Below are 21,681 nucleotides of genomic sequence, written 5' to 3'. Positions count from 1 at the left end.
GAAGAGAATTGTAAGCAACTTCCAAAAATCTACAATGACAGAGACAGCTGGCTGCCTGGACAGTCACCCAAAGTTCTTCTGCAATGCTGGGGCATCCATTCTTCAGCCTACAAGACTAGAGTCTCTCTGTTACCTTTCTCTGTGTGTCCTGTAAATACTTCTATCACTTTCCTTCTCTCCTTTCCACCTTACAGCCATTCCCAGCCACCTTTTCTTGAACCTCTCCCATGTATTCCCCAACTCTCAAGTTGATAGCCTATTTTTTATTATTATTGTTACATGCATGTGTACAAATATATACACAACCTGCTGAATCTGTTTCTTGTTGTTTGTGTATATATGGTTTTAGGACTGGCCACTTTGCATTGGACAACCAATAAGGAGGCTTATCCTTGGGAGATGCGAATTCTCTTCCCAAAAGACATTAGTTGCCTATAAGTCTTTGTCTAGGTGTGGGACCCAATGAATTTCCCCTGCTTGCGTGCTAACCTATTCATTGATGTTACATTGTTCTGGTCTCTTTCATGCAGTCATTTCTAGGAGGGACATTTCATGGCAGACTTCTTGGTATTCTGGTTCTTACAATCTTTCTAGCCCCTGTCCTTACAACTTCTCTGAGCAGGGGCTGTGATGACATAGATGTATCCATTTAGAGCTGGGCTCTCTAACAATTAATTGATCTCTGTATTGTGTCCATTTGTGGTTTTCTGTGATGTTCTCTGTTTGCTGTACAGAGAAGCTTCTTTGCTGAGAGCTGGTAGCCACACTTATCCAGGAAAGGTGGCTCATGGAATCTGATGGAATTTTTGTGGAAAGGATAAGGGTCACAATAAGAAGTACATATTAGGAGTAACTTGAGGACTTCAGGGTCTAGTTCAATATTAGACCAATAGCCAAGGAACAGAGAAGGAATTAACTTCTGTTCTAGCTATTAGTAGCAGAGATTTGGGGTGAAGAAAGATGTGTTGTGGAAGTGCTGTAACAAACCTAACAAACCATTAGATGACAAAGATAAAACAATAATGGACTAAATCTGTTCATGTCAATTTTTTTTTAAAAAAATGCATATTTAAAAAATTCCCTAGGCATTGAGTTAAGTTCAGGGATCCAAAGATGAATAGAATGTAGTTTTGCCTAGATAGCTTTCTGAGCATATAGTCATGGCATGGAAGAAGAGAGACAAATTAGCACAGATCATCCAGGGTAGAAAGATCGAGAATCAGTGAACTTTCCTAAGGTGAATTGAATGTCATAATAAAAGTATGTTTGGGTTATTGGGAGCAAAAGAGAGGAGGAGACCCTAACCCAGGAGAGCTTTGAAAAACAGCAAAGAGCACAAGAGGAAATCAATTTTGAACTGGAAAAGGAATTCACTGGGGAAAGACATAAAGGCAGAAAGATCTATGAGAGAAAGCCAGAAGCTAGATTTTATGAAAGGCATGCCTTAAACCCTTCATCAGAATCAGGGGAGTATTAATAATTGAGATCTAGCATCATCCTAAATGCTTCATTTTCTCTTAGCTGTTTCCAGCTCAACTCTTGCTGCTCAGCCCCTGCTCCCTTCCCCCTCCACTCATCATTCCTCTCATCTCCCACATCAACCCCTCACTGTTTAGCCAAGGTGATGGACACCCTGGCCTCTGGGCTGACCATGGAGGAATAATTACCTCTGTAGCATTGCAACAGTCCTCTTTGCAGGCTCTCCAGCCTTGAAATAAGCTTCCAGGGACTGTGGGGGAGGGGTCTTCAGCACATACTAATGGTATGGCTTTGCATATAGACAGCTATTCTAACATAAGGGCACCTAATCTGCAGGGAGTATTAGTAAATATTAGCCTAGCTGGCCACCACCTCCCCAGAGCCATTACCTCACTGTTGTCCCTTCTCAGCTTTGTTTTTTCTGAACCAAAGGCCCAGTTGCATAAAGAGCAGCTACTCTGGCTTGACTGGAGGGAACTTGGATACCCACTGCTCTCTGTCTCATTGCTTCTGACCCTCCCAAGTTGTGTCTCTTCCCTTACTCCTTTGCTCCTGGGCACAGCTCCTCCATTTCTTATTTTTCATCTCTCCAATATTAGCTCCGATTCATCCCCCTTGCCCTTTGCTGTCTCCTTCCTCCCTCATCTCTTCCCTCCTCAGCTCAGTGCAGCAGGACAGGGAACTATCGATTATCTTCTGGCATATTTCATGTAGCCCTTTAGTTAACATTCTGAGTAGCACAGTGATCAATGCCTGTTTGGTATGGGATTCATCTGCTTCTCTCCAGCAGGAATTAGCATGAACTTAACCTTCTTCATCTTCTATTCTTATTTGATGTGTGATCACCACAATGCTGGCACCCTCGATTAATAAACAGAAGTGACGTGAATGACATTGGTGCATTCAGCTCTCCTCTGCTCATGCTGAGGACCAGATTACAAGGGGCTGCTTTCTAACTGCCACAGTTTTCCCAGCCTTCTCTCCTCTCTTCTGTGATGCTCTTCACTGTTTTGCTTTTGCCCTCCCCCCTTTTTTTGCAAAAGAATTTTGTTGTACAGGTCCATGCTTCCCCTCTGCGTGCTTGCTAAAAGAAGATAGGAGGCCGAAGTGGTGTCCAGTAAGGAGGGTGTGTGCTGGTGAGTAGTGTGTGGTATGTGGAACAAGCGCTTCCCAAGAAAGCAGCAGGGTACCAACCTTCGTCCTCATGGTCAGCACCATGTGACCTACTCATTGCTGTGGAAACTGAGGACTACAGACATAGAGAAATGACACATGCAAGAACTTTTCTCTTGTTAAAGCATGTGTCGTTGTAGTCATTAGAAAAACTAATCATCAATACCCATTAATAAACAGTTCAATCTGACACGTCAATTAATTTATCCATAGTCATCCAGCGCAGAATGTTGATCTGGGATTTGTTCCCAGAAGCATGTATTCTTTTCATCCAACTTTGATATCCTCCAGGGAGTTGTAAACATCTCCTTCCTCTGCTCTCTCTCTTTCTCTCTCTCTCTCTCTCTCTCTCTCTCTCTCTCTCTCTCTCTCTCTCTCTCTCTCTCTCTCCTCCCCTTCACTCTCTTTTTCTTCCCTTCTCCCCCCTCCTCTTTCTTTCTTTTCCTCTCTCTCTTTCCCTCCCTGCCTGTCTGTTGAGGATCCCAACCTGGCAACCTGGCTTTACGGTTTTATTTCAACTCCTCCATATTCTTTTCTATCTTTGTATATTCTGTTTTGAGGCATATAGTTTCTAGGTCTCTGTAACTAAATAGGTCACTTAGGTAAAGTTCTAGGTCCCATTCCATGGAAGGCCTTTATTAGACTTTATGGCTTCACCTAAGGGAACCCCCAATACATAAAAAATCTTTTGCAGTTCTAATGAACAGTCAAGGAACTGAAGAAAAGCAGTCTCCTTGTGCCTCTGAATTCCTTGACTCACCCTACTTCCCAGAGCCATACTGGAGCATAACATGCATGCACACAAACATGCACACACACAGTTTGCTTTTATGCCACAATATTGTAGAATCTGCACATTCTTGTTTATATTTCTGCTTGCAGCCTCTTCCCTGCAAACGATGCGGGAAGCAGCTTGGAGAGAGCCCTCATTTCTTTCATTATAAAATTGCTGTGATTCACTTGGAGACGAAATGATTTCCTGCTGGGGCTTTATGCAGAGTGATTAGCGGGGAGAGAGGTAATAAGCTGACCTGATACACCGCATTTCCTTGTGGTCCCTCTGCCATCTCCAGCCACTTTGCCCAGCCTCTTTTCATTCCTAGCCTAATTGGGCTGGCCTCCCTTTCAGCCCAGCTTGAACACATGGTCACGTGTGAGACCATTAGCTGCATAAGGTCGGTGGCAGTCGAAAGGTAAAGAAAACAGTCTTTTTTCAAATGACCTTTTGAGATTTTCATCTGTGAGTATCTGCTTTGTGCTATCCCTTAATGAATTCCGAAGACATTTCTTTTAAGACAGGCAGCCGGCTTGACCTCTCCTTCAGGAATAGAGTAACTGTTGGTGAAGCTTGCCATTACATCTGAGTTTGATTCTTCATCTCATGGGCCAGAGCACACATTGAACCCCATCCCTCCACCTGCCACCACCATTAAATGTTGCATCATTTTTCATAACAATAGGTCCAAATCAACCCAGTAAGTCTTCTGGGACCCCAGGGCGCTTTGTGATACCTGCTACAAAGGAGCAGCAGAGTGTCTCCTGGATAAGCCATTACTTATCCAGGATCTAATGACATTGGGATGCTTATTATTAATTATAATGGTGACACTTTACTGATGTTCTACATGAGTCCTTTCCAAAGAACCCTATGGTATGTTAAATATTACTGTCCTCAATCCTGGGGTATATTAAATATCACTGTTCCCATCTACAGGCTAGGCAAATGAGCCTTACAATCTCGACGCCTTGCTCCAAGCTATAAAGCCAGCAAAGAGCAGGACCAGGGTTGTATGAACATAAGTGTCACAGCTCTTCAATGATATGCATCCTAGCTCCAAGGCTCATAGGCACATCCTGTACACAGCATAATGCATTTCATGGTTTTAATACTGGAATTAATAAACATTGACATTTAAAAATATTTAACCCTATTGGCTTAAATTTGCCATTTATCTGTCACTGAAGACTTTTAAATGGGCTGTGAAAAGAGCCTACATCTAAATTAAGAATTGATGATGGGTTGTGGTCAGTGTGCAAACTCTATGTCCACCGCTCTAGAAATTATTTCTCCATTGTCCACTGCACATTGTACCAGAATCTTCCCAGTGATAAAGAGCTCGGGATACCCACTCTGTTTAGACTACCTGAAAAGTAGATGATTTGCTTTATTTGATAGTGTCCCAGGGACTGCTCACTTTTTTTTTTGTAGATTAAAATGATTATGAATCAGCAGTTGCCTAACTTCAACCCACATGGTGAGACCAGATCTGCTCGCTGAGGCACTTGTTTCTCCCCTCAAACTAGGACCACAGGAGTGTCTACCTTGTGTGTGTCAAAGACCCATTCAGCACGAAGGTGTCCTGCCTTTCCTTTGTCCACCCAACTTTTCTCATTCTCACTAACGCCTCAGCAGTCGTGATTGCTAGGTATTCTGTCACTTTGTCACTTCCTGCTGGATGGGCAGTAGCTAAGTCAAAGCAGAGAGAACATGCGTCCACCCAACAAGTACTGACTGAAATATTTGTAACCTCCTGGGAGAGATGGGTAGAAAATGGCATAACGCAACGTAATGTTAAATACCACCATGCCAGAGTCAGAGTTGAGAAGAAAGCTAAGACAGAAAGAATGGAGGAAGAGCAGAAAGAATGGTCCTGGGGGAAGGAAAAGGGGAAGCCCTGTTGATAGGAGTTGAGAGAAAGCCCCCCAAACCTTCAAATGAGCCCCAAATAAATGTGTCATCCACTCTACATTTGTTAAGTTAGATAAAGCATTATAAAGTTAGGTAGAACATTATAAATATCTATCATTTCCTAATAACATACCCCAGTGGGAGGTTACAGCTGGCTTTAGGGATTCAGGGTCCTCTTTGATGTCTGCAGTGGCCAACAGCCTGTTGTAACATCTGTAGTTCCTGCAGTGAAAGTGTGGTCCATTTGTTAGGGTGGAGAAAAAATTTTGGAGAAAGTCACTAACTAGACTTTCTCCAAAAACACAATGACTAAGCACAGTTTGGATACTTGTGGTCTCCTGCTTATATTATCAAGAAAACACTTCCCACTGACCACCTAGGAACATGCTTCAAATCTTCCTGAGAAATCAAATATTATAATGAAATGATCATCTCATTTTCTGCTATAACCAATTGTATCAAGATGCACCTGTCTTTTAAATGTGGTTAGAGAGGATTTCCTAACAAATTGAAATTGATATCCACACAACTGTGAAGACCAGGGAAATAGTCCAAGGCACGGATACTTTCCTCCTGTAAGCAGCTTGTTAGAGATAGGAATTACCATCAAAGGCAATTGCATCCAAGTAGAATTCATTTGTTTTCTTCTAAGCATATAAGGTTGAACAATTGTTTTGTTTTGTTTTTTTGTTTTTTTTTTTTTTTGAGTCGAGATCTTGCTATGTAGCCCAGGCTGGCCTAGAACTCATGATCCTTACTCAGCCTCCCAAGTAGTGGGATTATATGTGTGTTAGCATTCCCAGCCCATATCTTATGATTATTTGAATTGTGCAAATTTATGAGACTCGGTTGTGATAATATGTCACGTGTATATAGTGTGATGATCAAACCAGAGTGGTTAACACGGTCTTAATCACCTACAAGTCTTTTACTGATTAGCACACAATCACTGTAAGTATTGTGGAGCACACTGTGATATTTCGACACTTTGTGCAATATAGATTACCAAGTCAGGGTGATCAATAATTTCCATGTTCCCATTACTCTATGGGGCCCGTGGGTTCCTCCTTTCTATTCTCTTATCAAATGTGTAGCAGGTTATGATGAACCACCATTCCCCACTATTCTGTTGGAGTACTAGACCTTACTCCTATCTGATTGTGTGTATGTACCCATTACCAAACCTCCACCCCTGCCCACGCTCTGACCTTCTCTGTCCCTAGGAGTCACCACTGCACTTTTTGATTGAGCTGTTTTTAGCATCCACAGGTGAGAGAACATGGCTTATTGTCTTCCTGCACCTGACAATTTCACCTCACATATGTCCTCCAGTTCCACAGATTTGGATACAAATGATAAAGTGTCATTATTTGTAACAAATTTCACCCATTCGCCAGCGGATGGACATAAGGGTCATTCCATATCTCATTAACTGTGAGTCATGAAACAACAAATGTGGGTGTGCAGGTGTCTCTTTCACATTCTGAAATAATTTCCTTTGGATACTTATGTGGAAGGGAATGGGGGTTGTATGGTAGATCCGTCTTCAGCTGCTTGGTGACCCTCTGTACTGCTCTCTCTTGTGGGCTTATTAATTTCTTCACCAGCATTGTGTCTTTTGGGCTCCAGCCACCCTAACTGTGCTGATATCTCATTACCATTTTGACTTGCATTTCTTTAAAAACTAGTGCAGTTGAACATTTTTTTACAAACTTGAGAGCCTCCTGATTTTCTTTCTTTTCTTCAACAAAATGTAAATATAAACTTTTAATGAATAATGATGATACAAACTACCATACCCCCATAATCACCGCAGGCCAAGAATAAAATATTGTTAGCACACAGACACCTTTTTGTGTTCTTCCATGGTTCAAACTCTCTCCTCCCCTCCAGGTAAAAGCATTAGACTGGCTTTGCGGTATTTGGATTATATGTGTTATCTCTACCCTTTTAATGATTATGCAAGAAATCACAACATGAACATTCGCTTATCAAAAGTTGCACGTAATGTTACCATCTTCCTAATGTGTTCTGGGCTGATGACTGGTGGATTCTTTTAGCACTAAAGATATCAGTTTTAATTCTACTGCATCATGCATAGCCTTTGTAGCTGATGCTGAGACATCACTGGTCCACCTAATCCTTGCCATGTTTTTCATAGTTCTTTTTACAGGAAGTGTCTAATTCATGTCCTTTATCCAATTTACAATTGGATTATTTAGCTTTTGATTACCAATTTTTTTAAAGTTCCTTATATATCTGGATATATATATTCGTTCCCTATTGGGTGAATTATTTGTAATCCTTGGTGCATTCATAGTTGTCTCTTCACTCTGTTGTTTCCTTTGCTCTGCAGAAGCTGGCAATCTTATCCATCCCTATAGATCTGCTCTTACTTCTGTGTCCTCTGCTTTGGAGGTCTTAGCCAAAAAGCCATTGACTACACTAATGTCTTGAAGTGTTTCTATATGCTTTCTTCTAGTTCCTTCCTTCCTTCCTTCCTTCCTTCCTTCCTTCCTTCCTTCCTTCCTTCCTTCCTTCCTTCCTTCCTTCCTTCCTTCCTTCCTTCCTTCCTTCTCCCCCACCCCCTTTTTCTCTTTTCTAATTTTGAGGATATAACTGGAGACTTTGCCATGCTAGACAGGTACTTTCTCTATGACATAAATCCTAGTGTTTTAAAGTAGTGATTCCCTTACCACCGCCCCCCCTACACACACAGGAGGCAGAAGCTCTGATTCTTGTGGCCCTGTCTCTTCTTTGCTGCTGTCCCCATCCTGCCTCTTCTGCTGATTTCTGTTAATGATGCCGCAGCAGGGATGAATGAATAGACTTCTGAATGGCTGCCAGAGGCTTCCTGGGTGACCTCCTGGCTGAGTGGGAAGTGGGCAGCTCCTCCTCACTGCTGTGCCTCTGTTATTACTTCTGGACTTGGTGTCAGTAGCAGCAGTGACCACTGGCTATGGGAAGATTTGGAGTAAAGGCAGGACCTGATGTTTCACAGTGCAGGTGTGGTACTATCACCTGCTCTTACCCTTCCAACCTCTTCATGTTGGAGGGCCCTTCCCAGGGGTCCTCACAAACTGTTTGCAGAATGACTTATAACCTTTACCTTCATCTCTCCATGAGAGGAACAGGTATGTAGACTGAGGGTTCTGACAGCAAGCACGTTTTGGTTTGGAGGTTTGGTGATTTTAGACAGGTACTCACAAGGGATAGATTCAATCTTCCCCATTCAACATGCTCAGAAGGCATTCACATTATTAGATGTGACATGGCTTCCATAGACTTGAGAGGGACTCCTCCCCAAAGCTTTTGAGCTATGTCATCCATCTGCCATTTAATTCTGAGCACAGCTGGGATGTGGTGTGTCAATGGTGACAGTAATACACACTGTGTCCTGGCATGAACTTCAACTCAAGTTAGTTCCCACCACAGTGTCATGGAGTGTTACCATTATCCTGTGCCAGATAGAGAAACCCAGCAAAGAGATGGTAAGTCACTGAGATGGAAATGTGGTTTGACATGCCCCAGGACACTTACGTTGTGGGTGGAGGGGTATGATTGTCATTTGGTAGAAGGAGTTGCAAGAAGACCAGTGCCATCCTCTGAATTGGTGCTCCAGGCTGTTTGCAGGATTACTTCCTATCAATATCCTCTCAAACACGGGGGCCTCAAATTCACTATTAAACAAGGCTGGCCTTGATTCTCTTGCCTCCGTTCCCTCAGTACTGGAAGTATAGGTGTGCATCACCATGCCTGGCTTGACACTGACTTTTTTTTAAAAAAATCCAAGCTAAACCCACCAATTATTATTATCTTCTATACTTTGAGATAGGACACAGATGCTGAAGCATACATTTCATTATTTACTTGTTTATTCTGGCTTCTATGAATTTACTTCATTTGTACTTTTTCTTCAGTTTGTTATGGAGTTTAAAGAATCCAATCTAATAATAAGGTTAAAATAAACTGACCAGACCTTGCATTTCCTAAGCAACTACAACCCCTGTCATTTCTGTATCCTCCATTTGGTAGTGAGGATGAAGGTGGTGATGGTCCCCTTAACTGTTTGTGAATTGTCCTCATAGGGTCTTCTGAAGACAGCCTTGGATTTCGACAAGCTAGGAAAGCTTGAGTTCAGTGGCATCAGAGGAAATGCCCTGAGTCAGCAAGTTCAGCAAATGCACGAGGAGTTTGAGGAGATGTACAAGGTCTTCTTGGAGTGCTCCTATGACTGCCTGGACCCCCAGAACATGGTAGGATTTGAAGTGCTTAAATCACAAGCCTTGGCCCTTTTTTCCCCAGCTGTCCCTAGCTGCAATGCCTAAGTATTTATGTGCTTTTTTCCCTCAAGAATCTTCTTTGGCTCCGTGGTCCTAGTGGTTTTGTTATTTATTGTTAGGGCCGGGAGAAATTATCTCCATGTCATTAGAAAGATCCTAATTATTCTGTGTGCAGGAGATAAATCAGAAAGAGCCCCTCGCACCATCAACAGCTCTAGACTAATGCTACCTAAGGTCATCAGGACAAGAAGACGGGACGCGGTGGCGACTTTGCTGTTTCAAAAATTTAAGCTGAGCAAAATTGGCCAGTTGTAAAAGGACAAATACTTCATGGCCTCTCTTAAACCTGGTATCCTAGATAGCCAAATTGTCAGGTATACAGAGCTGACTAGAATGGACCTTGCCACTGGGCTGAGAGAGAGTGAAATGGGAGGAGTTGATCAATGCTTACAAATCGTCCTTGATGGGGTGGGGGAGGGGTGAGTGAATACTAGGGGGTGTAATGTACAATGTGGTGATGATAGTGATAACAGTGTATTGTGTATTTGAAATCTGCTGAAGAGGTAGTTCTAAGGGCGGGGGTGTGCACACACTCACGAAAATGATAGTTATATGAGGTGATGAATTCTCATGGATTTTGAGTAAAAATCTAAGCTGAACTCACGAGTCATGATAGGTCCACTCCCTCCATTGCTCTGATCATGTCACAGTGTGTACGTGCATCAAAACATTATAGTACACCTTAAACACACCATTTTGCCAATTATACTCAATAAAGCTGCAACTAAATTCTAAGCTTCAGTCCCCGACTGCCAAGCAAAGTCCAGGCAAATCAGTAGAAGTTTATTAGTGGCTCGGGGTTGGGTAAAGGAAGCTCACTTGAGATAGGCAAGAGCAAGGATGCGTTTTCTAAGTTTGGGACACAGAGCCTAGGGCTTACCTACAGTCTCCTCAAGTCAAGACCTATGAATTCAAAAGCACAGAGGAGAAAAAAGAACCTGCTGCCATGGGGAGAGGGAATAGGATTCTCCCCAAAGAGAGGCAGGATTACAGGATAAGAAATCGTAATCCAGAAGGGAAAAGCAGAAATTAGAGCAGGAATCTGTTCTGAGCACATTCAGCTTCCAGGGATCCTCATTGGCCAGATCCAGGGTGATGGGACTTCATAAAAATTCAATTAGGCCGGGCGTCGGTGGCGCACGCCTTTAATCCCAGCACTCGGGAGGCAGAGCCAGGCGGATCTCTGTGAGTTCGAGGCCAGCCTGGGCTACCAAGTGAGCTCCAGGAAAGGCGCAAAGCTACACAGAGAAACCCTGTCTCGAAAAACCAAAAAAAAAAAAAAAAAAAAAAAAATTCAATTAGTTGGAAGAAGAAAGAAAAATAAAGATAGATTACAAAAGAGATAGTATACACATATTTAGTATAAATTATATATGTTACATATATGATGTGTTTGCAACTATATAACAAAATCTCATATGTCCAATTTATTTTGTACATATAAGTATAGATTATATATGTCCATATATATATGAAAGCATACCATAATACCATAATGCCAATGTAGTTAGAAAGCAGAAACGTACTATATTTTCCTACTTTCCTTTGTTTATTTTTCTTTTAAAATACAAACATGTGGGGCTTGAAGAGATGGCTCAGTAGTTAAGAATGCTAGCTGCTCTTACACAGGACCTTAGTTCAGTTCCCAGCACCCACGTTGGGCAACTCACAACCACTTGTAACTTCAGCTCCAATCTGACACCCTCTTTCGGCCTTTGCAAGCAACTGCACTCACATACAGACAGACTCACATACCACACAGACAGACTTATACACATAAATGAAAATAAATAAATCTTTAAAATATAAAATAAGAACATCACTATTATAAAACAGAAATAACAAATAGCAATTAAACAAATTAGAGAGTTGAATCATGAAAGTTTTCTTGAAGATTGCTGTACCCTAAGAAGTAAAACACATTTAGGGTTGCCAAATAAAGGACAACAATTAAGACAGACATATATTTTTAAAAAATAATTGTTTATCTGCAACTCAGATTTAACTGTGTATCCTTCATTTCTATTTGCTAAATTAGGAAACTTAAGAGCAATGGCTAATTGCCTTCTTAGCCAATTAAGGTGTATTTGGAAGGAATAGTGCATATTCATTTAATTAGTTTGTTTTCCTTCTAAGGATTAGATTAATTTGGTTACTCTAAAAAAGAAATGCATTTTGACTTGGGGGAGGAAGACAAGAAGGTGGTGACCCTGGCGCTGTTGCTGCGAGATAATCTAGAGCAGTATGAGCTCGCACTGTGGGCAGAAGAGAAGGAGGCTCAGAAAGTGGAAGAAATGGGGACACAGTAAAGAAGCCAAGTGGATGGCAACCTTACATTTCACTCATCTGTGCCATTTGGCCCGGAGTGCCATGCTACCATGGTGTCATGGTTAGGTTTTGTCAACTTGACACACACCTAGACATTCCTACAAAGAAGAAAGAGGTACTCAGTTGGAGAATTGCCTCTGCCTTGGCCTCTGGACATGTCTGTGAAACATTTTTGTCATTGTGGATTGGTATGGGAGGTCTCAGCCTACTGTGGGGGGTACCATCCCCAAGCAAGTAGGTCTTGTTTGGGTAATAAAGCTAATCAAGGCAGAAAAAAAACAAGCCAGTAAGCAGCTTTCTTTCCTGGCTTCCACTTCAGTTCTGCCTCCAGGTTTCGGTTTGAAGTTCCTGCTCCGACTTCCTTTAATGATGAACTGTGATGTGGAAGTGTAAGCCAAGTAAACCTTTTCCTCCCAAAGTGTTTTTGGTCAGTGTTTTATCACAGCAACAAAGGAGCAAGCTAGGACATGTGGTGAGGTTTAAAGAATTAAAATAAATCTCTGGCATGACTGAGTTCAGCAGAAAGGTTAGCAACCAAGACTGTGTAGTAAGACTGGGCTGCAGACAACTGTGACTTTTTCCCATCCATGTGATGTCTCCTCAGGAATTTGAAAATGATGTCAGCAAATTTAACCAGAGAGTGGAAGATCTTGACCGGAGATTGGGGACTGTCTTCATTCAAGCTTTTGACGATACACCTGATGTGGAGCATGCCTTTAAGGTTGGTGCAAGTGGATTAGAAATCTCCCCGAGTCCCCCTTCAGTGTGCATTAGAGGACAATAAGGCTACTCTTCTAATCTCTTTCTGCAAATATCCCCCCCCCACCCCTGGGGATGAGTTTGTATAATTGAGCATCTCAGGCAGATCACTTATGCATTTTTGAGCATGTAAAAATGCTTTGAAAATGACAGTGATCTTTTTAGACACCATGCATCTATTGGTAGGGTTACCATCAGGAGTAAAAAGGTCTAGTGTGATTACTATCCTGAAAGCATGGCCCAGCAATACCAAGGCTGCTTAACCATTAGGGCAAGATTGACTGAGCCTGGAGCAAAGCATGTACCAAGAAGTGGTTTATAGGATCCAGGCATTGGTAGCTGGAATAATTCTTGCCCTGGTGCTATTTCTCCCCTATCAAGTTGTAAAAAGAATAGAGGAGGTTTAGGATGGTGAGGGCATCAATAGCTGCACAGTCAGAAATGCTGATGTGAGATGTAGGGTTCTGTTGAGTGTGAGAGGTCTCCCATAAACTATGTAGAGGCCTGGTGTTTCAAGGACTTGAGTCAGAAAAAAGTCACAGGGAGAGGCATTCTTGGTTCAGAAGAGAAATGAGCTTTCTGTCAATGTTGTTCAAAATGAAATGAATGTTCTTGAGAAGTGGTTAAGTTTCTGGTCATTGAAAATGCTCAGAGACTAAGTGCTTTGTCGGACAATTGTCAAAGACACATGAACCTTGGATGGACAAATCTATGTTATTCTAGAATATTAAATAACCCAAATGTGCCATGCTCTATTTGCTGTTGAATGTATGTGTAAGTGTGTGCGTGTCACACACACAGAGAGAGAGAGAGAAAGAGAGAGAGAGAGAGAGAGAGAGAGACTTATCAAATACCCATTATTTAATAACTCATCTGCCAAGACTTCAGAAATCCCTCTTCACACATTGGAAAGGGTTCATATGTGACCATAGAATGTTCTTATAGACCATTAACTGTCATGAGTAATTGGGAGTCAGAACCTGGATACATTGTAACTCTGCTGTATGTCACACATAAGCTGTAACTCTGTTCATGTGTTGAGACTACCCTCTCCCACCCTAGGAATCCCTCTGCACCTGCCATTCTGAGGGTGTTCATGTGATGCACTGTTCTCATTCCTATCAATGCCTATAACAACATTGCATGTCACTGCTCTGTGTCTCGAGTCTCCTTTGGGAATTCATTTTCTCAGGAAGGTATTTGGAGTCTTCCTATTGCTCTATGGATGCTCTCTTCATGAAAACATCTGCATTTATCCCATGAGCATATGTCTATATATAGGCTTTTAAATTTTCAGTTCTTGAAAATATATGGGGTAAGAGTTCTAGATAAAAGAAGAAGGAACCCTTTATAGTCTTGACCCTGGTCCTGAAACATCTGTTTGCAGCCAGATTCCCAAAGTGCTCCCATAAAAGCAGATCCCTTATCTAACTCTAACTCTTCTTAACAGCTCTTGGAAACTGCTGGGGAAACCACAGCCAGCCAGTCCCTCCTGCCTGACCTATTTCTCTCTTTTTGGTCATCTCACAATTAGGAAATTAAAACTTTTCCTTCCACCTTCACCCAGTGCAAATGTTCCAGTAGATATAAATTCACAGAAAAAAAGTAGTTTTTAGGATTTGGGGAGCTGGCCGGAGAGATCATCTATCCCCAGATACCCACCCCTATCACTGCTACACAATCATCTAACATTATATCCAGCTCAGAAATCATGGCCAGGGAACAATGCAGGTCAAGGACCTCAAGTCAGTAGCAGAAGTTGGCCTCAGTGGACTATGACCCCCCACCTTGTCTGCATACTCTCAACAGGAAGAGTCCATAACACAGCAGAGAATACACCGAGCAAGCACAGCGGCTCTCTTATGCCTTCATCAAAGGGATGTGCTTTCTCAGGCTGAAGATATCTCAGTTACCAAAGTGCTTCTCTTATAAGCACAAGGACCTGAGATCAATCCCTAGAGATCACATTTAAAAAAAAAAATCAGGCTTATTGTCAAAGTGCTGAAGATGCAGAGACAAGTACACCCTTGGGGTTTGCTGGCTGGCCAATGTAGCCTACTTGGTGAGTTCTAAGCCATTGAAAGACCTCGTTTCCAAAAATAATGGTAGATGGCACTTGGGGAATGATACTTGAGTCAGTCTTCTTATCTCTATATCCACTTACATGTACACACACACACACACACACACACACACACACACACACACACACGAGGTACTGCTTTCCGTTCTGTATCTGAGTGATGTTTATGGAGGAAAAAAACCATCCCTACAGACAGACTTCATTGGAAAACATTCAGCATCCTTACTTAGGCTCAGAGTGTACCTGGAGTCATTCAGGAGACACTTCAAGCTATCTATCCTAGGATAATAATGTGTCCCAACCCACTGACTCTTCTCTGTGTTTAGTGTGGTGATATTTTATTTGTGCTGAAATGTGATTTTATTTGTATGTTAATAAATAAAGTTTACCTGGAGATCAGAGGTCATAGCGAGCCATAAACAGAAGTCAGGCAGTGGTGGCACAAGCCCTTAATCTGATCACATGGCAGGCAGAGTCTCTGTGTGGTCAAGGACACAGCTAAGCATGGTGACACACACCTTTAATCCCAGTACCAACCATAGAGACCTGGAGTTCTATATAGACAAGCAGTGATGAGGAAGTGATGTGGCTGGGCTTAGAGCCAATGAGAAGGCAGAACAGGAAGGTGATAAAGGCACAGTTTAGATAGGAAGAAGCTCTCTCTTGGAAAGCTACAAGGTGGTGGTAAGATAAGGTTAGCCAGTGACTCTTCGCTATTTCTCTGACCTCTTTGGCTATTATCCCTGTATTTAATAACACTGTTTAGAAATTCATCTACTGTTTAGTTGTTGCCCGTGGCATGGTCTGAAAACTCAAGACTTTCTAGAACCATATATATATTTCATTGACTTAAAGCAAGACATGGCAGCTTTATTTTTCTGCAAAGACTCAGAGAATAAATATTTTAAACTGTGAGCATATTTGTCCTTTGTCATATTCTCTCCCTCTCTCTCTCCCTCTCTCTCTCTCTTTCTCTGGAACAGATCATTTGAAAAATGTACCATGAAACAAGGTCATGGATCAAATTTGGCTATGCATTCACTGGCTATTCTTTTTCAACCTCTGACCTGAAGTGTGAAGTAGAGATGACAGAGCTTTATAATGCAGCAGTTCTCAACCTGTGGGCCGTGGCGCCCTTGCCAAACCTCTATCTCCCAAAATATTTACATTCTAATTCATAACAGTAATAAAACTACAATTATGAAGTAGCAATGAAAATAACGTTATAGTTGGAGATCACCACAACCTAAGGAACTGTATTAAAGGGTTAAGGGGTTGAGAACCACTGTTACAACAGAATTCAGGTTTAGAAACAGTAGTGTAAATCCTAATATGGCTGAGTCCCTATGTAGCTTAGGCTCAGACAGCATCGCACTAAGAAATTTACAATCCAGGAACAGGGGCATCATTAAACCATGTCCATTTTCTGCTGGTTTAGTAGACACCTAGGGCTGGGGTTAATGTACGGGAAAACACCTCCGCTTGTCCTCATTGTTCCTGTGACTGACAGGGCAGCCAAATCCCAAAACTCCCTTCTTCTATCTTTTTCCATCACCACCTCCCTCCTCCCATCTTCCATGTGTAGTTCAGTTTACCTTGCTGCTGTCTTTCATTCTCCTTTTATTTCAGTCCTTGGAAAACTTGGTAGATTCCCAGCAGGACAAAGGACAAACTACATGTGGTGGAACAGATGAGTAATCCCAGCACTGGGGATGCTGAGAAGGGAAGGCCAAGCCTGTGCCACACAGTGAAAACTTCACTCATAAAACCGATAATCCCACCCTTCCCCCAAATAACTAAGAAGCCAAGAAGGGAAAGGGGAAATGTTCCAGATATCCACATGCTGCGGGCACTGCTAGAGTTCTGCCATAACATATGTGATTCCTCCTGTACTGAGTCATAAGAAAGGGTAAAAAAAGAACAGGAAACAGAAGTTTTGTAGCCATGGGAAGGTTAAGTGCCTGTCCTTATTCTCTCCACAGCTGTTAGACATCGCAGGAACCCTCCTTGAAAGACCCCTGGTAGCACGGGATGTGTCACACAAATACCTGGCCCTCATCCAAATGTTCAGCAGAGACCTGGATGCTGCGAGGCTCATCTACAGTCATCATATCCTGGAGGAGGCAGAGCATGGTAGGGTGGTTGCCAGGGGACTGTGAGGGATGTGTTCTGTTACTGGGATGGGCAGAACGCACTTATGTTCTTTTAGTTAACTTATGGATCCATGGCGTCCTCTGAGAGCACCAATCATAGTCCTTTTTTGCTGGAAATTCCAGATCATCCTTGGGTGATTGTAGAGTTCACTGAACTGTACATTTCTTGGTGTGGGAGGGTGAGATTGCCAGTGCGACCTAGACCAATGAAACCCTGACCACCACTGGTCAGCTGTGGCCTTGGCATCATGAGTGAGTGGATGGATCCCTGTTGCCACACTAGTTAAGCATCACCATAACTCAATGCACATTTTACATGCCTGAAAAGAAGTGTCCTGGATCTTGAACTGCTGTAACCACTGAGCTTCTGGAGGGAGGGACTAGCAGGAGGGGCAGTCACTTTGCAGGTGTGTGACTCCAAACCATCTTCTCCCACCATCGGACCTGTGGGCCACAGTCCTTCTTTAGTGGCCATTCTTTGCATCTTGGGTGGAGTGTGGCTCACACACTGTGAGGAACCACCTTTCAGTGTTAATTATTTTGCCTCTCACCCAGACCCCACATACATGCCTTGTATATAGCAAGGACTCAAGGAACATGTGTGAAACGGAAATAAACTCATGCTTGACTTTCAAACTTATAAGATAGAGTATGCAGCTAATAAAACCCAGAGATGTCACACCTCTGCAATGGAGCTCATGGGGAGGTAAAGGGACTGTCCCCTTGCAGCTCCTATCAAGAGTTAGAAAGGACAGCAGACGGTGGGCAGTCTTAATTTTCCAGGGAAGCTGAATGTGGAGTGATTTTACCGTTAGGGGAAATCTCACCTTTGCTAAATTGTGGTAACTGGAAGAAATAAACTGAATATATGGGCTAAGATAATAATACATAGGCTGTTGCCATATTTCATAATCCACATGGCTTATCCATTCACAATCTGACTGAATTCTCACAGAATCCCTTGACTGTCGTTAAGCCAGAGAGACGCCACCCCCATTTTACAAGTGAGAAAACTGAGTCCCAGAGAGATGAAAATGTCTGCTTAAGACAGTTATCCCAACCCTTGGTGTTGATGTAAAACTTTCTTGAGATGTCCTAAAAAATAATGATGACCAGCTGCCAGACCAGTTCAATCAGGATGATTAGGCTGGGCTCATGTTCTCTGAGCTGTTGTGTTCTCACAAGGGTCTCTTCGGCAGGGCATTTGACTCAGTGTGGGCCCAGGATGACTTCAGTCTGAAAATAGATGCAGCAGTGTGGGGGTAACCAGAGAAGGCTCTCCTGGGGTGGAGGGAGCTGGGGGCCGTACCCTCTCTTCAGTATAATTGTTCCTGTCTCCAGGGTTCTCTCCCGTGCACAAGAACATGCCCACCATGGCCGGGGGTATCCGCTGGGCGCAGGAGCTGAGGCAACGCATCAAGGCTCCCTTCAGCAACTTCACACACATCACACATCCGTGAGTATCTGATTCTTGAGAGGCACCTGACTGAGCCTCCCTCGCCCCGCCCCCTAACAAACAACCATCTGCCCTTCATTCCATGTTCAGCCCCGGACTAGGCTCCGTCTCTCAGACAGTGATGATTTCAATACATGTGGGCTGAGATGTGGGTCCTTTGGGGTTAACTGAAGCTCAGCCTGCCATAGGCTGCCTCCTGCCCCGCCGGTCATTTCTGGAGGAAAGCCAACCAGGGTCTCCACACTCTGAGAAAGCCCTCAACATTACGTCCTTGGAAAAGAGCTCTCTGTGCCACTGGGCAGCTGGGAATTGACAGGTGCTTCCCAAATGTGATGTGAAGATTGGGTTAGAGATGCAGCTTGCCGGCCTTACCTGTCGAGGGTAGTGATACTTTGTGTATGCTCTAACAAATAAAAGCTTGCCTGAAAATCAGAGGACAAAGCCAGCCACTAGTTAGCTATAGAGGCCAGGCAGTGGTGGCACACACCTTTAATCCCAGCACTTGGGATCTCATGCCTTTTCTCCCAGCACTTGGGAGGTACACATGCCTTTAATCCCAACACTAAGAAGGTTGAGACAGGAAGTGATATGGCTGGGCAGAAAGAATATCAGGCAGGAGGAGAAAGGAGCTCAGTTTCTTTCTGAGGAGTTGGCAAGGTGAGAGGTGGCTGTGGCTTGTGCCTTTGTCTCTCTGATCTTTCAGCATTTACCCCAATATCTGACTCTGGGTTTTTAAGACCAGTTAGGATTCATGCAACAGCCAAGTCTGAATCTGAGCTGGGACCCTGTTTCTTTGGCAACCTCCCTTGGTGACTAATGGTAGCCAGCTTAGGGAAGCACGAGCCTGCTTCACGGCTAGGTCTAGAAGCTGAGCCACTTAGAGGGCTCTTGGCTGCTAGTGGTGAGTGAGAGGAGACATTGTGTTCAGGAAGCCTCCTGTCCAGGGACAGCCAGTCTTCCTCTGATCCTTCTTTGTAGAGGACTTGATTTTTGTTCAAAGCACTTGGCATTGCTAAGTGCAACAAAGGCAAAGGATTTGGAAGCTGGCCATTGGCATGAGTCAGGGACGTCCACAGAGACCCTGGGCTCAGGTAGCAAGATTAAATGTCTTTCAAGATATGAGACAGAAGCATGGCATCTGTAGAGATCAGTCACTACCCCACTCCAGGTTCGCCAGCTAAACAAGCAGCCCTGACATGAGCAATCTCCCCTTGGAGAGAAACTGATATCTGCTCTGCTCTGAGGAAGCTTTTAACACTGCAGATAGAGAAACCAGGCAAAAAGAAGGGAGATGGCTCCCCTCCGGTCCTAGAGACAGCCAAGAAATAATTGAGAGGCATCTGGGTCTCCAGCTTCCAGCCCACAGTTCCTACCAATGGTCTCCAGCCGTCAAGAATTTGGCCAGAAGTAGGGCTGAGCCCCCCAGGCCTCTCAGAAATGCCCCTTAAAACAAAATGAAAAAGTCAAGCAGGAAGGAGTCAAGGCTACTTGCTGCCATAGGAGCTGCACAGCTGCCATAGGTCTGGTTCCCAGGAAGCACACTCTGAGACATGTGTGCAGAGAGTACAAAGGATGCTCTCATGAACAGCAGCTAAAGGACAAAGCATTCTGGGGCTGGGTGGCTGGTGGTAGGGATGAGCTGCTGGTTGGCTGTATCAGAGGCTTCAGTGGATCCTGCAAGGAACATAGCTCCTAAGAGGTACCCAGGCTCAGTAGTCCTTGGACTCAGCTTGTTCTTAGCTCTGGGCTTCCACCACAAATCACATGACTATGTGCTAGGTGGCTCTCAGGCCAGGGAATCCAATGCCTCTTCTGGCTCCATGGACATCAGTGCACAGGCATATATGCATGCAGAACACTCACATAAATAAAATAAGCCGGGAAGTGGTGGTGCACGCCTTTAATCCCAGCACTCGGGAGGCAGAGGCAGGTGGATCTCTGTGAGTTGGAGGCCAGCCTGGGCTACCAAGTGAGTTCCAGGAAAGGCACAAAACTACACAGAGAAACCCTGTCTCGAAAAACCAAAAAACAAACAAGGAGAGAGAGAGAGAGAGAGAGAGAGAGAGAGAGAGAGAGAGAGAGAGAGAGAGAGAGAGAGAATGTTGTAGGCTTTTACCACAAAGTGAAATGGAAACATCGTTGCATTACTTTTGGTGACCTCCCACAAACCCACTGGGCAACATGGCCTGACACATGCCCTGTGAAGTAAACTATATACACCCCTGCCTTAGTCTCTCCAGATCCGAATCTGGGATGAGGACATTGTGAGGCCTTTAGAAATCCTGCGGTGTGAGAGGGAATTAGGGAATCTGAGGGGCAAGCCACCTGCCTATTCTGGAGCACTCTGATACAGCTGTTCATTCAGCACAAAAGGGGACAAAGCAAGCCAGTGCTTTCTCTGCAGGGGTGAGGGGTTTGTGGAAGCCTCTAGGGATCATGTGAAGAACCCTGTGCTGGCATAAGAAGAAAGTAGATGTTAAAGATTTAGCAATAAGCTGCCTCATTTTGCTAGTAGGAGGACAAACAAAAACAGACTCCATACAATTAGTGTGAAGGTATTTGAGAACTAAAGATACCTCACCCATTTTCCCTGGAGCTGGACATTTATTGACTGTTACAGCCAGTGTCAAAAGCAGAGGGGAACATTGTGGGTAGCAGTGTTGCAGGGTAAAACTTCCTTTACTCTTCTGCCATCCTCAGCATCCTGGCAAAAGCCTCTGCATGCATATGTGAGAATACAGGGTTTGTGAAGCGTTTCTGTGAGCAGGTGTGTGTGTGTGTGTGTGTGTGTGTGTGTGTGTGTGTGTGTGTGTGTGTGTTGCATTGCATGTGTATATATACTTTAGGAGGTTAGAGGTGGCTAGGGACTCATTTAAATATGTCAAACAGTAGCAGTGTTTCTGATCAAGTGTCCTAGATGGATTTCAGAAATTCCCCTATTGGTGCTTGTCTAGGGAAAGGGAGTCATTGTGTCCTGTCCCTGTATCTGTCTCTCTCTGTCCCCCTCTGCATGTCTATCATCCTTTATCTATTACCTGTATAGAATGAACACATATGCATACATGTAATGTTATTAATGTTATATGGGTATTTTTTTTCTTTATACACAGAAAACAATACCACCTAGAATGTTTTACTCCCTCAGCTTTCTTTTTATTCATATTTTGTGAAACCTCTATTACCTGGTGTATATACGGACCAGCTTAGCCAGGAGAGCA

At 43.5% G+C, this 21,681-nt stretch overlaps 1 protein-coding gene across 1 annotated transcript in view; it reads left to right on the top strand.

Moving 5' to 3' along the window:
• The window catches only part of Dnah9 (dynein axonemal heavy chain 9), a 356,165-nt gene that overhangs the window by 28,547 nt on the left and 305,937 nt on the right, over window positions 1-21,681 (top strand). Inside the window, exons 7-10 of the mRNA XM_006973518.4 lie at window positions 9,430-9,597; window positions 12,617-12,733; window positions 16,837-16,987; window positions 18,349-18,463. Coding sequence (XP_006973580.1) covers window positions 9,430-9,597; window positions 12,617-12,733; window positions 16,837-16,987; window positions 18,349-18,463 — 551 coding nt within the window. The remainder of the gene's footprint in view (window positions 1-9,429; window positions 9,598-12,616; window positions 12,734-16,836; window positions 16,988-18,348; window positions 18,464-21,681) is intronic.

This window comes from Peromyscus maniculatus, chromosome 8 (assembly GCF_049852395.1).
Source record: "Peromyscus maniculatus bairdii isolate BWxNUB_F1_BW_parent chromosome 8, HU_Pman_BW_mat_3.1, whole genome shotgun sequence".
NCBI lineage: Eukaryota > Metazoa > Chordata > Mammalia > Rodentia > Cricetidae > Peromyscus > Peromyscus maniculatus.
The sequence above is the reverse complement of the archived record's forward strand: the minus strand, read 5'-3'. Positions and strand labels throughout refer to the sequence as shown.